The 13168-nt window shown below is 38.0% G+C and overlaps 1 protein-coding gene across 1 annotated transcript in view; it reads left to right on the forward strand.

Annotated features, from left to right (window-relative positions):
- Positions 1–843: 843 nt before the first annotated feature.
- The window catches only part of LOC131237349 (5'-methylthioadenosine/S-adenosylhomocysteine nucleosidase-like), a 78580-nt gene continuing 66255 nt past the window's right edge, over positions 844–13168 (forward strand). The window contains exons 1-3 of the mRNA XM_058235060.1: positions 844–1036; positions 1126–1189; positions 9844–9935. Coding sequence (XP_058091043.1) covers positions 931–1036; positions 1126–1189; positions 9844–9935 — 262 coding nt within the window. The 5' untranslated portion in view covers positions 844–930. The remainder of the gene's footprint in view (positions 1037–1125; positions 1190–9843; positions 9936–13168) is intronic.

Genomic DNA, 13168 nt, shown 5'->3' on the forward strand with positions numbered 1-13168 from the left:
TATTTCAATAAGCCCTAACAGGCTCATAAGTAATTCTGAAGAAAGAGAATTGTTTCTCTGAATCAATTCTACAATTATCTCGAAGCAACGCCAAACAAGCACGTACAGTCCTCTCTGGAGCATCTCTTTAATTTTCAATTGCCGAATGAATATCCACCAATTTGATAACCAGATAATCCCAAAATGTCTGATACATGACTCTCAATCGGCAATCACAATTGGGCCAGTTAAATCTAACTTACTGGCATGCTGCGCATGTAATTTCTAAGCGCTGCATACCATTCATGACAACTGACAAACGTGAATTGAGTGTTGACCCAACGTGATTTGAGCCCTTTTGAGTCCCAAGATTTGATTGGATAAAAGACTTGTCACAGATGGATCCTGTAAAGCATGTTTGAATATTATTCAATCAAATACTGTAGAATCAAATCTCACCGCGTGAGCGGCAGAGGGAGCTGGTGGTGCAATACTTAGGTTCACACGTTGAGCTTATATTTACCAAATATTTTTCAATCAACTTCCCTCGTACCAGACGGCAGCAGCCTAACGTCCAATTAAATTCCACAAGAGCTTGGTCCTAGTGGTGCAGTAGACGGTCCACATCTGGAGCATGAAGTAATTGAACGACTTTGAAAGATGCTTTGTGTGGGGTCGGACGGTGGCCTACGATACAATCAAATCCGGCCACTGAAGGACAAGGATAGTGGGAGATCGGTCCACGCGGGAGCAGTTGCCAGTCCTCGTCCGCCCATCATCACATGCCGCCAGAGTATGATGTTTCTCTTTTCCTCGCGAATGACCATGGAATGACCAAGGGCCGTGAATCTATTTATTCTCATTTTGACACTCCCCCGAAATCAACAGCCGGAAACGTGCTCTTGCTTCTTCCTTTCTTCCTTCACATCAAGAGAGAGAGAGAGAGAGTCCATGGCCCTTCACGAAGATCAGATACAAGTTACAGAAGTGGAAAAGGCCATGGAAACTGCATCAACATCCGAGAAGAAGACAATCTCCACCATCCTCATCATCATCGGTACTTACCCTTTTACTCTTACTCTTCTTCCATTTCTACTTCCTTTCTCATTCCTTGCTTTTCCTTTTTCTTTTTTCTTCTGCAATCAGCGATGCAGACAGAGGCTCTTCCTGTCGTCAACAGGTTCCATCTCTCTGAGGACCCCGATGACGTGTGAGTTTCATCGCCGCCGCCTCTCTCTCTCTCTCCCCTACTTTCATCATTCACTCGATTCTGTTTGTTCAATGGGGATTCCAACTATATTCAATTTCATAACAGTTTATTATGTACTGGAACGAACGGTGAGATTGATGAATGAATGGTGGCCCACTTCATGTTATCTTTATATCAATATTCTCACTAGTTACTTGTGGCGGAGGACGATGATCCAGCCAAATTTTCAATGGTGACTTTAAGATGGTCTATCAAGGCCAGATTGTGATCAGTGGGTTTGGCATATTTGCTTCTGATTCATCGCATCATTCTATAGCCCAATCATGATTAGATGGTCACAATATTCACCTGCCTAGAAAATTCCTGATGTGGTTTTTTTTTTTTTTTTTGGGTACGTAATATCTTACAATTTATGAAATATGGAACGATAAAGCTGTGGAATGAATATTCCTGTTTGTTGCATTAGTTGTGCTGGTAGTTCTAGTGCTTCTGTTCTGTTGATTTTAGGGTGACACTGCATGATTTATTTATTTACAAATTTGGCCACGAGAGATGATGCAAAGATGCTTGTGAAACCACTCTGAGCCTTTTTGACCCTTGCCCATTCCAGTAAATGGTAACTTCTATCTTGAGAAGTAGATTTGTTGGATGTTCCTGAAATTAATTTATTGATCAAGAACATGAAGGGACAGTTTGGATTGTGAAAAGAAAAGAAAAGGATTTTCCATTGTTTTGGGATTTTCTATTTTTTGGACAGCAAAGGAAACAGTGAGGTTTCCATACAAATTCTCATGCACAAGACATTGTGTGATCATTATGAGAGGAATATGAGATTTCCACTTGCTAGCCAAACAAGACTGCCACAAATGGAATTAATGGGAATCATCATTGGATAATCATTAGACTTTTTTTTTCTTTTACCAATCCAAACAGGCCTAGTAATTGAAAGGCTTCTCTGTTATCAATTTTGATAAGAAATAGAGTGAAGGGATTAGTGATTGTTGAATGGCACTGAAGAAGGGCATGATTTAGACCCGACTCCAACAGGATGGCGGAAGCTTGGTGTGGATGAGAGTTCAATGGCGAATCCAAAGGTGCTTCCCCCCCCCCCCCCGAGTGGGGTCCTATCAGGGGTTGGAGACTCAGAGTTGGAAGCGATATAGACTGAGTTGCATTTAATTAAGGATTTATTTGGTTTCTTGGATCTGATTATCATTGCGTGAGATTCAAAGAGTGGTATTTCAGAGGTATTCGGGCAAATGTCATTTTCATGGAACTGACATTTTGTTGTAAATGAAATCAGAGGTTGATTTATCCTTACTCAGTTTTGTTTAGCATAATTCCTAGAGAAGCCAGCTCCTTGGCTGATTGCTTTTCTAAATGCTGAAGAAGTGGTGTGTCCTTGCATGTTTGTAAAAGTTCATTGCCTTAATGGATAGTGTCCTGTTTCTTTGTCTTAATGACTTGCCATTTCTTATCAGAAAAAAATGGTAAGAGTTATTTGCCATTGTGGAATGAGGACGCTAGTCAGTTTTCTATCTTAGCAAAAGTAGTAGTTCCCTTTAATTATACTTGTTCACACACACACAAACACACACAAACTCAATATTCACAGAAGATTTACTTTTGCTGGTATGTTATATCTTGTGATGCTTGCATGCATGCACACATGCTATAAGCTAAAGAATAACCCTAAGTGCCCCTTGCACAAACATAGTGCCACTTTATGGCATAAGTTGGAAGACAGAATTAGCCCATGAATCCATGGCATAACTTCATCTGGACTTCAAAATCTCATTGATTGAATGATGCTCCTTATAACACAAGAAAATTATTTGGTGTGTTTCTAGGCTTACAAGCACTTTTTGTGGCCACCAAAACTAATAACATGCTCCCATGATTTGCGGGCTTGCATCTTAGGCCATGTGATGTGTCATCCAATTATCCAAAAAATTGGCCATATGCTTTGCCATAATGGTGATAAGAAGTTCAGGAATGTAGTTTCATGTTTTCCAGTGAGGTTGTTAATTCCCTTGGTAAGGAGGGGGTGACTGGTTCATAATTGTGCATGGGGAACTTTATTCCCCTTCTAGTAGACTGGGGGCAAATAGTCGGTCCTTTTGTCTTTTTTAATCTTCTTGCTCATTTGGACTTCTTTTATCAGTATTTTCTTGGGGATTGAGCTGTAAAAATGGTACATGTATTTACAACTGGTTCGTGCAACTAGGTTTTTTTTTATATTATTATTATTATTATTATTTTTTCTTTTAAGTTGTGCCAACCGGTGTATTAGATGGGGGATGATTTGATGAGGGTCATATGGTATTTACAGTTCCTGCAACTTTTTTTTCTTCTTAATTTAATTTAATTTAATTTTATTTTAAATTTTAGTTTAGCCATACCAATCGGCGTGTTAGTTAGGATAATTTATTGAGGGTCATGGTGCTCCCAAACAACAAGTATTTTCATTTCTATCCTGATAACTTCCCATCTACCCGTTCAAACGCTACATCTTCACAAGTGGTTCGAAGGCTTTCCAATGCACAAAGGGAGACGAAGACAAGTTGGTGGAAGCTTTCTTGCCTGATAACCAAATTTGTTGCAAGACTTTCCATGTCCTCATCTCTCAAGTGAATCTCGATAAGCTCACTTTTCGGAAGATTAATTTTCTAGCTAGACGTTGCTTCAAAGCAACACTTTTCTCAAGTTTTCCATTTTCTGGCTCTCCATGTCCCAAAATAGAAGTTTGTCATCGGGGAACTGCAGGTGCACGATATTGAAATTAGTGATCTCTTCACCAATGCTATCAATAAACCCTTTTCACCTTATCCAACATTGTACGTATATATCTAATTTGCAGACTACTGCATGCCTTCCCACCTAGTGTCTTGGATTGATACATTTGTTTGCAATTAAAGTTATATCAAGGATTTGGCTCCCAAACACAAAAGCCCCTTGAGCCTTCGAGACATGTCCACCGAGCACCTTTTTAAGCCTGGGCACCAAAACTTTAGCCAAAATTCAACACAATCCCCAATAAGGCTTACGGGGCTAAAGATCTTTTAGGTTTAGCATGTCATCTTAATTGTATTACTCTAACTTATTCAATAAGGGCCTGTTTGGATTGTGAATTACATTAGTAATTCAATGTAATAGCGCTATCATTACGATTTTACAACGTTTGTTTAAACATGTAATTCGGCAGTTAGATGCAGTTGTAATAGGAAACAAGTAAGAGAATTCGTAATCATTACAATTTTACAATGTATTGAAGTGGAAATCTCTTATGTAAACACCGAAATCAATGTATTCTCTCTCTCTTTTTTTGAATGATAACGAAACATTTATTAAAGACCTGCCAAAGGACTGGGAAAGAATACAACCCGATGCTAGGACAAAAACCAAGAGGAAAGATTAGTAGCCTTTACTGAAGAAAGATTAGCAGACTTCACTGCCTTTACATAAAGGAGCCAATGTTGTCAAATTGCATAAAATCACATAATCCATTACCCAGGGTTGATCGCTTATGCCATTGCATAATCACGTAAGCGATCTGATGTAGGATGATGGAAACTATCATGGGATGCAAGATGAGAGTTCAGTTACACATTAATTTCAGCAATCAACATGTAATTCAAGCATATCATCAAAATAGATTTGGAAATTCAGATTTATAACACGAATATCCTAGGTTTCATATACGCAGTGCACAAAAATATAAAATAGTTCAAGAGTAGCCCACTTGGAAGTAGGGATTTCCAATCCACCGCGGGTAGTGCAACAATCATGTTGATAGACAATGATGCAACCAAAATTTTGGTTTGGGGGTAAGTTACATAAAAAAATTCAGATTTTCATTAGGGTGTTATATTCATGGATGGAGATTTAGGGATTCAAAGGATCTAGGGTTTAGGGAGTTTTGGATGGAAATCAAAGAGGGGAAAACCCCAAATGGGGGCCCACATGTGGCTGCCTGTATCGACACAAGTGCGTGCGTGCATGTGCACATGCGAGTCCACGCATGGCTAGGTAAAAAGGGAAGAAAAAGAGAGAGGATTGAGTGGGTTTTCGATGAGTTTAAAATGTTGTAATGGAAGGGAAATGAGGAAGACAAAAGAAGAAGAATATCTTTTGAAGAAGAGTAAGAGGAAGGATGCACCTTGGGGAATCCACTACCAAACAAGCCTCTACCCTTCCATAATTCAATTGGAAGGGATTGTTTTTCATAAACCCTAAAACACAAAGAGGAAAATTTCTTTACACAAGAAAGCTTCTCTCTTTTCTTCTTCTACTCAATAACTATACTAGGGTTGGACATCCACCCCCTGTGCTTTTATAATTAAAAATTCAGAATAATTACAATTATCCCACTCACTTAAGTGAAATGACCCATCATCCAAAATAAGAAAACTAAAACACTTATTATCAATCTTAACCATGAAATAAATCCTAAAAATAACAAAAAATATAAAGAAAGCAAGATCAGAGTCCAAGGGGCCCAAATCTGGAAGATCTGGTGGCTCGATGGCCTGATCGACAAGATCAACGATCGGATCGACACGAAATAAAAATTGTATGACTAAAATGGTTTCCTAAGTAGCCCACATGCATCATCCGAAAGTGGAGTCTTCCTGATGCATGTCCAATGCATGTGGGGTCTTCAAGATTGCCTAGTAGGCCCCATTTGGAACTTATCTCCCATCCACAAAGAAAGCTGCGCTGATTGGGTGGTCGCCTCCGTCTCTGGTACACCCAAGTAGGTCCTCTGATGTCCCCATCACGTTCGCTCAGGTTGATGGTTTTTTTTTTTTTTTTTTTTAAATTAAAGAAAATTGAAAAAAATGGTAAAAAATAGAAAAAATTGTAAAAAGTTCTAAAAATTAAGAAAAACTGTGTCTAATTACTACAAGTGATTGTATTGGGTTTATTTACCTATTTCATTGTAGTTTGACTATTAGGCCATCTATATGTTGAGTTATATTATATTATATTATGTATAACAAAATGAATTTAAATAGCCAACAAGTTAAACTAAGAAAGAATTAATTATTGAAAACTATAAACATAGAAATTGTATTGATAACTTGAATCTCGATGAGTTGTTGCATGCAATACAAGTTGCAAGTTACAACTTATTACAATCTACAAGAAATTTGATCGTTGGCCATTATGCCATGGCATACTAGAGTATGCCATGATTATGCAATTATGCCATTGCATAACCATCACATACCTTAGATGCCTTGGCATACCTCCTGCATGGCATATGCGACCATAACATATCTGATCTGAGCCAGTGTATGCTATTATGCGATTGCACATGACAACACTATAAGGAGCCCATTCCAAAACAACAAATTTCACTAAACAATTGTCTCTTCAATAGGGGAACTCTTGTCTTGAAAGCATCGATATTTTTGACCTTTCTAGATAAACTAGAAGATTCCCATCGCGACAAGTCTCCATATGGCTTTCCGAGATTTAGCCACTAAAACTCTGTGCCAAGCCCATAAAAGATGATCAACAAATTTCAGCATCACCTATGAGATATAGAAGAGAAGAATGAAGTGGTCCCAAACTTTATGCGCGAAGGGGTAATGGATGTAAAGATGATCGATTGACTCAGCGTGCCCCATATACATCAAGCAAATGTTGGTAAGAATAAGGGATCTCCTTTGAAGGTTATCTATGGTTAGAACTCTCTTCCTCCCCACAAGCCAAGTGAAAGCCGCAATCCTTGGAGGAGCACCATAAGACCAATGATGGAATGGCGAGGAGGTTGGCTTAGAAGTCAAACTATAGAATGATCTCATCGAAAAAACAACGGAGCTATGAGCTTTCCAAATTATTGAGTCTTCTTGAGGCAATGCCATGATAAGCTTCAGATGGTCGAGGAGGCTAAGAAGCTACTCAAATTCCTCATCTGACAAATTTCTCCAACAAGGAGGAGACTAGAAAACCAATCCACCCTCTATGGAATAGCAATGATCAACAAGAATAAAACAGTTTGCAACAAAACCAGCGATACTCGGGAAGAGATCTTGTAAAGGACTATCCCTGCACTAACAGTCGACCCAAAAACGAATCCTATTCTCTTTTCCAAGAGAAAAAGAAACTCCTTCACGAAACTTATGCTCGGTGGTAACAACAGCCTTCCAAACATGAGAGGCATGATAGAGAGAGGAAGATTTTGTGCTCCAATCGCTTGCATGAGTACTGCATTTGGACACAAGGAGATCCCTCCATAATTTCCCTGCCTCCGAATTGAACCGAACCAAACCTCCTATGCCACTTCCCAAGAAGAGCATCATTCATAAGACCCAAATCTTCCAACTCAGCTCCACCCTCATTAATAGGCTTGTAGACTCTTTCTCTACTAAGCAAGTGAAAATTTCTGTTTTCCTTGGTACCTTTCCACAAGAAATCTTTTCTTAATTTATCAAGCATAACCGACATAGATTTGGGCATTTGAAGAGAGACATAAAATAGATTGGCATGCTAGAGAAAGCTGCTTTGATAAGAGTTAGCCACCCTCTCAAAAAAAAGGTAGTGATGCTTCCAAGAAGACAGTTTCTTCTCAATTCTTTCAATAACCTTGTCTCATAAGTGCTTAGGAGGCTTCTTAATACAAAGCGACAACCCGAGATAGGATGAAGGGAAAACACTACTTTGCGACTGAAAACATTCGCAAGCTGAGGTAGGTCTTCCTGATCCATATGGATTACCAACACCTTGCATTTGGAAACATTAACATTTAACCTCAAGACTGCTTTGAAACAAACAATAATCTTCTGAAGATTATCAACCATTGTAATGTCTGTGTCGCAAAAGAGGATCGTGTCATTGGCATATTGAAGGTAACTAACTTGCACCTTGAAGCCATTAATTAAACCATTTTCCTCAGCTTGGTGGAGTATCATACTATATGCTTCCCCAACCACTACAAAGAGATAAGAACTAAGAAGGTAAAGGATCCCCCTGCCTGATGGCACGAGAAGCCTTGAAGAAACCGAAAGGAGACCCGTTAATATGGAAAAAGGCAGAGTTTGGATACATGATTTAATCCAACCTCTCCATTTAGGGCCACTTCCAAGTCTCTCAAGCATATAGTGTAAGAATTTCCAATCCATGTGATCGTAAGCCTTTTCCATATTGAGCTTGCAAACTAAGCCTTTCTTTCTTTCCCTGTGCGTAGAGTAAATACATTCATCTGCTATTTATAATCTGTCTTCTCAGGACAAAAGCTCCTTGATTTTCCGAGATGATACTAGAAAGAACATTCATGAACCTTAGATCAGGGACTTTCTCTAAGATTTTATATGGTCTTTTGATAAGACTGATAGGATGAGTCTTTTAATGATTCCGCTCCTTCGATCTTAGGAATACGAGCTATAAATGTTGCTCCAAGGTCATTAGAGAGGTGGCTTCTTTTGAAGAATTCTGAAACAAAATTCATCAAGTCTCCACGAACTGTCAGCCAAAATTTTGCTAGAAGAACATAATCGGGAAGCCATCAGGATTGGGAGCCTTCTCTCCACACAGAATCGACAGCCACTTTAACTTCTTCTGAAATAGGCTTCTCAAAGGAACTCTGCATCCTCAACAGAGTGGTGGGGGACCTCCAAATTATCTAATCTCGGACTATGCCATTGATCACAAGAGAACATTTTTTTTTTTTTTGTAAAACTGGACCATAGAATCGCAAATTTTCTTTTTATTCGAGGTTCTAACACCATCCACTATCCAGTGTATTTTCTCAGTTGGTTTGACATTTCAGTAATGTGAAGTATCATCATTACAATTTTACCACACATATCCAAACACGGGCATTGTCAGTCAACCTGTTTTCCAAGAGATATGTATTGTAATTTGTAATCATTGCACTTTTACAATACATTATCGATGTAATTTGCAATCCCTGCCCGGGGTTTGGGCAAATGGCTAGTGCGGTAGGTCTACTCCCCACAGACGCAAGTTTGATTCTCCTCCCCATGATGTACCCGATGCATGTGGTTTGCAGGTGATTGCGTGCATCTGCAGGGAATAGTCTCGCCTTAAAAAGGGGCGGGGACATCCTATTGTCATAAAAAAAGAGAGTGTAATTTACAATCCAATCTATGCCTAAGTTATTTTTAGAGTGAAGTGATCTAGTGTGCCCAGTGTATGGAAACCTTTCCATGCACCTTGCGGCATTTGGATTCACTGCTATCCAATCCACATCACCTATCTGGACCTCCGTGTTCAGTTTGTTCTTTGTTCAATATTGTGCAAAAATCATAGCAATCTGTGTTGTAAACACCCATGACTGGAACTATCTTTTGCAAACAGTTTTTGTCCATCCATTTTGCATGTCAGTGACCTTATGGGGTTTAAATCGTCCTATCAGTATGATTTTCTCAAGGAAGCCTATGAAGAGCTGACTGGATCTAATGAACAGTCCAGATAGGTGATGTGGATACCAAGGACTAGGAGTCCAAGTGCAACTAGGTGCATGGAAATGTTTCCATACACCTATCACATTAGATTGTTTCTCATTTGAAAAAGAAAAAAAAATGCCCAAAGCATAAATTTGCTTCTTATTATTTCTTTGTACCTTTCACCTACCCCCCCCATTTTCCATATTAGTTTGACAAGTTACATTGACTGTTTTGCAGGTTCCCCAAAGGAGTCCCATGGGTCAGATATCATGGTATTTACAAAGACTTGCATATTAATCTAATCTGGCCAGGGAAAGACTCACTTCTAGGTAAATTTTGAATGTTATAATTGTTTTACCATAGTGCAATTCAAATTAGTGAATAGCCATGCGATGTGGGTTCTTTCATTTACAGTGTATAATTCCAGTTATGCTGATATGAATATTTGAACTGTACTCCCATCCAGATACAATTACATCATCTATTTCCTTAGGAAAATCTGCAGTCTTCATCTTCTCATCCTTGTTAAATGATAGACTTCTGTAAATTCTCAGAAGAAAAACCACTTTTAGATGAAGCTCTGTCATCGTCATCATAGCCTTGCCCCAGCATATGGGTCGTCTTTACAAATCTTGTTTGTTATGCGGTCTAATAGTAATACCTGTGAATCCTGATCTAAAGGTCTTCATATTATTGTATTATAATTTTCATGCTCATTTTATATGCTCTCTTCTTCTGCAGGTTGCATGAGTTGCTATCGTTGAACTGTTCCTTATTAGCTTGCGCAGTTTAAAGTCTGCAGTTGGTTTGATAATTGAAACTAACTTGAATCCTAACAAAATTTTGTGCACTTCCAGATAATTTTGTTTTTAATGTGGAATCTAATGTTGTTTTACCTTTGCATTAAATACTTTACAAAATATATGCTAGTTTTCTGTAAAAATTCATGTCACAACATGTGTTCATGACATTGTTCTGAACATTGATCAGACCTACATTGGAAAGTCCCAAATAACATATGTTTTAGTAGTTAATTAGTGATTTGTAATGATAAAAATGTTTTCCTACTGTTATTGTGTATTGTCTATGTAAACTGCCATAGGAGGCCAGTCGATGTACTCACTGCTGGTGCTGTAGGGACGTGTTTGAGTTTAATTTCCTGGGGATTACTCTGGTTTAGTGGGACAAATTTTTTGTCTAAAATCTGAGAAGAAATTCCCATATGAATACACGATGATTTTTTTTTTTTCCCCTTTCATGGATAACCTGAATTTTTATTGAAACGAAAGCAAAAAGAAAAGAGACAAAGGTCGATGAGAGATCATCCAACTAATAAAAAAAACAAAAATTTCCCTCAATTTACCTGAAAAGCCTTAATACTCCTAACCAGCGATTTAATATTGATAGTATCGGATGATATATTGGCCGATGCTATTGATATCGCATGTAGTTGATACGATATATAGGGGGAGTTAAATTCTGCTGCATTGCACAAAATAGAGCAATGTATCGCTGATATGTTGTGATATTTTGCAGAAAGCCCTTCATAAAATTTCCTTATTTCGTTGATACATGTGATAAACTGCGATATGTATTGGCAGTACATTGTGATATATTCTCCCCACCAGAAATTTGAAAAAGATTCACGAAAAACCTCACAAAAACATGGTTTAGGACTATACAAAGGAAACTTGTTGTGCATTCACATTTCTTGTCATATTTTCAATTATAAGTGTGTAATCATACCTCTTCCAACATATCCAGAAGGTTTATTGAAAAATCCCATCATTTCTTAATGTTTCTTTCAAACAATGATAAATTCTCCTATACATGCAATAGCGATGTGTTTTTGTTTACCAAAAACTTTTAGGTATACAATATACTCGTGGCATTATTTTTCATCCTCAATGCCACTGTAGCTTTACTCGAGAATAAGCCTCAATAATTTCTGAATGCCACTATCCATTGAGTAGAAATACATGTCAATGATTTGTATACTCGATATTTAACAGAGAGCACTAGATAAACAAGAGTACAGAACACATTACCTTGTTTGAACTAACGTTTCCCCTTGGCTTGTGGAATAGTTTGACATGGGCATCATGGAGAACTTTCTTTACCTTGTTATTGTTATCAATTCTATGCCTGTAATGATATTTTGGGTTCAATAATATGTTGAGACCTAATTCAGAAACGAATTAAAAATATGAAAGAAACAATTAATGGAAGCTAATGCAATATATAGAAACTAAAAACTAAAAACTTACTAGTTGCATGAAGTGGGTATCCGACTGTCTTGTACCATCAATGGTCAATGATCTCACACGATGCAACCATTTGTAAGATCGATGGGCTGCAACTTTGATTTCATCTTTCATGATTCACATTGACTCATACAACTTATCTTATCGATGACTATGTCTTGTTGCCCACCACCCTTAGGACTATAAATGGGCTAAAACAATGGCAACCACGCCATGAACCTTTTCCCAAAATGCATTGTTTAGAACTATCCCCTTAATCCTCAACCCTATTTGACCATCGCTTTTATCCCATGCACCCTTTCTACAATGGTGAACATGGATATTAGTTTGGCTTTATCATGGAATGCCAAAACGGTTACATAACGGCCATAACAACTGTTACGTAATGGTAAACGTAATAGTTGTAATTGTTACACATTACAGGGCTAAAATGGTCGTCACAGAAAAAATGGCCCGTAACCAGTGTTCATATTGTCGGTGATATTATCGATAATATGGTGATAATATCGGTATCGATGAGTCACCGTCATCAACTCCCCCATATATCGCATCCCTTTGGGGTTTCGGCGAGTTTTTGGCGATGTTATCACTGAAATGATAAAATGGAGATATTTTTGATATTATCAGGCACTATCAACACCTAAGAATCCTAGACACCATTGCCACTCAACACTTTCAACGTTAATATCTTTAAATATCGCGAAAATATCGGTCCAGCGACATTCGACTTCCAACGGTTGCTTTGTTTGTAAATGCCAAAACATCGATTTTTTTTTTTTTTTTCAAATTTTAAATAGAAAATCGAGAGGATGTGTTGAAATTGCTTCAGATCTGGTTTGGATTGTCAATTTCGGCATATCTTATTGCATCTATTTAGATATTCGAGCATTTGATTTGGGGCAAATCCACTGTCAATGACTTTGGGGCAAAAGTCTTCTTCTGACTCCTTGCAACGACTCTCTCTCTCTCTCTCTCGCTCTCACACACACACACACACACACACACACAAATTAATGAGTACACACACACACACAAATTAATGAGTCTTTACTCTCTTTGTTAGTTTCAACTTTCAAGGCTCTTTTTTTGTCATTTTAAAAAAAAATGTCTGCTGTGTAGAAGCAAGATATAAAGCAATTATATGATACTCGGGCAGTGTATGATGATTGATACAATGGCACTAAAAAATTGTACACGTGGCATACATTTTAATTGATAATACACTGATTAAGTTGTGGAACATACTATTACTTAAGTCATAGTCCCAAAATGAGATTGTTTGAACAATCCAAACCTCT

This window comes from Magnolia sinica, chromosome 2 (assembly GCF_029962835.1).
Source record: "Magnolia sinica isolate HGM2019 chromosome 2, MsV1, whole genome shotgun sequence".
Taxonomy (NCBI): domain Eukaryota; kingdom Viridiplantae; phylum Streptophyta; class Magnoliopsida; order Magnoliales; family Magnoliaceae; genus Magnolia; species Magnolia sinica.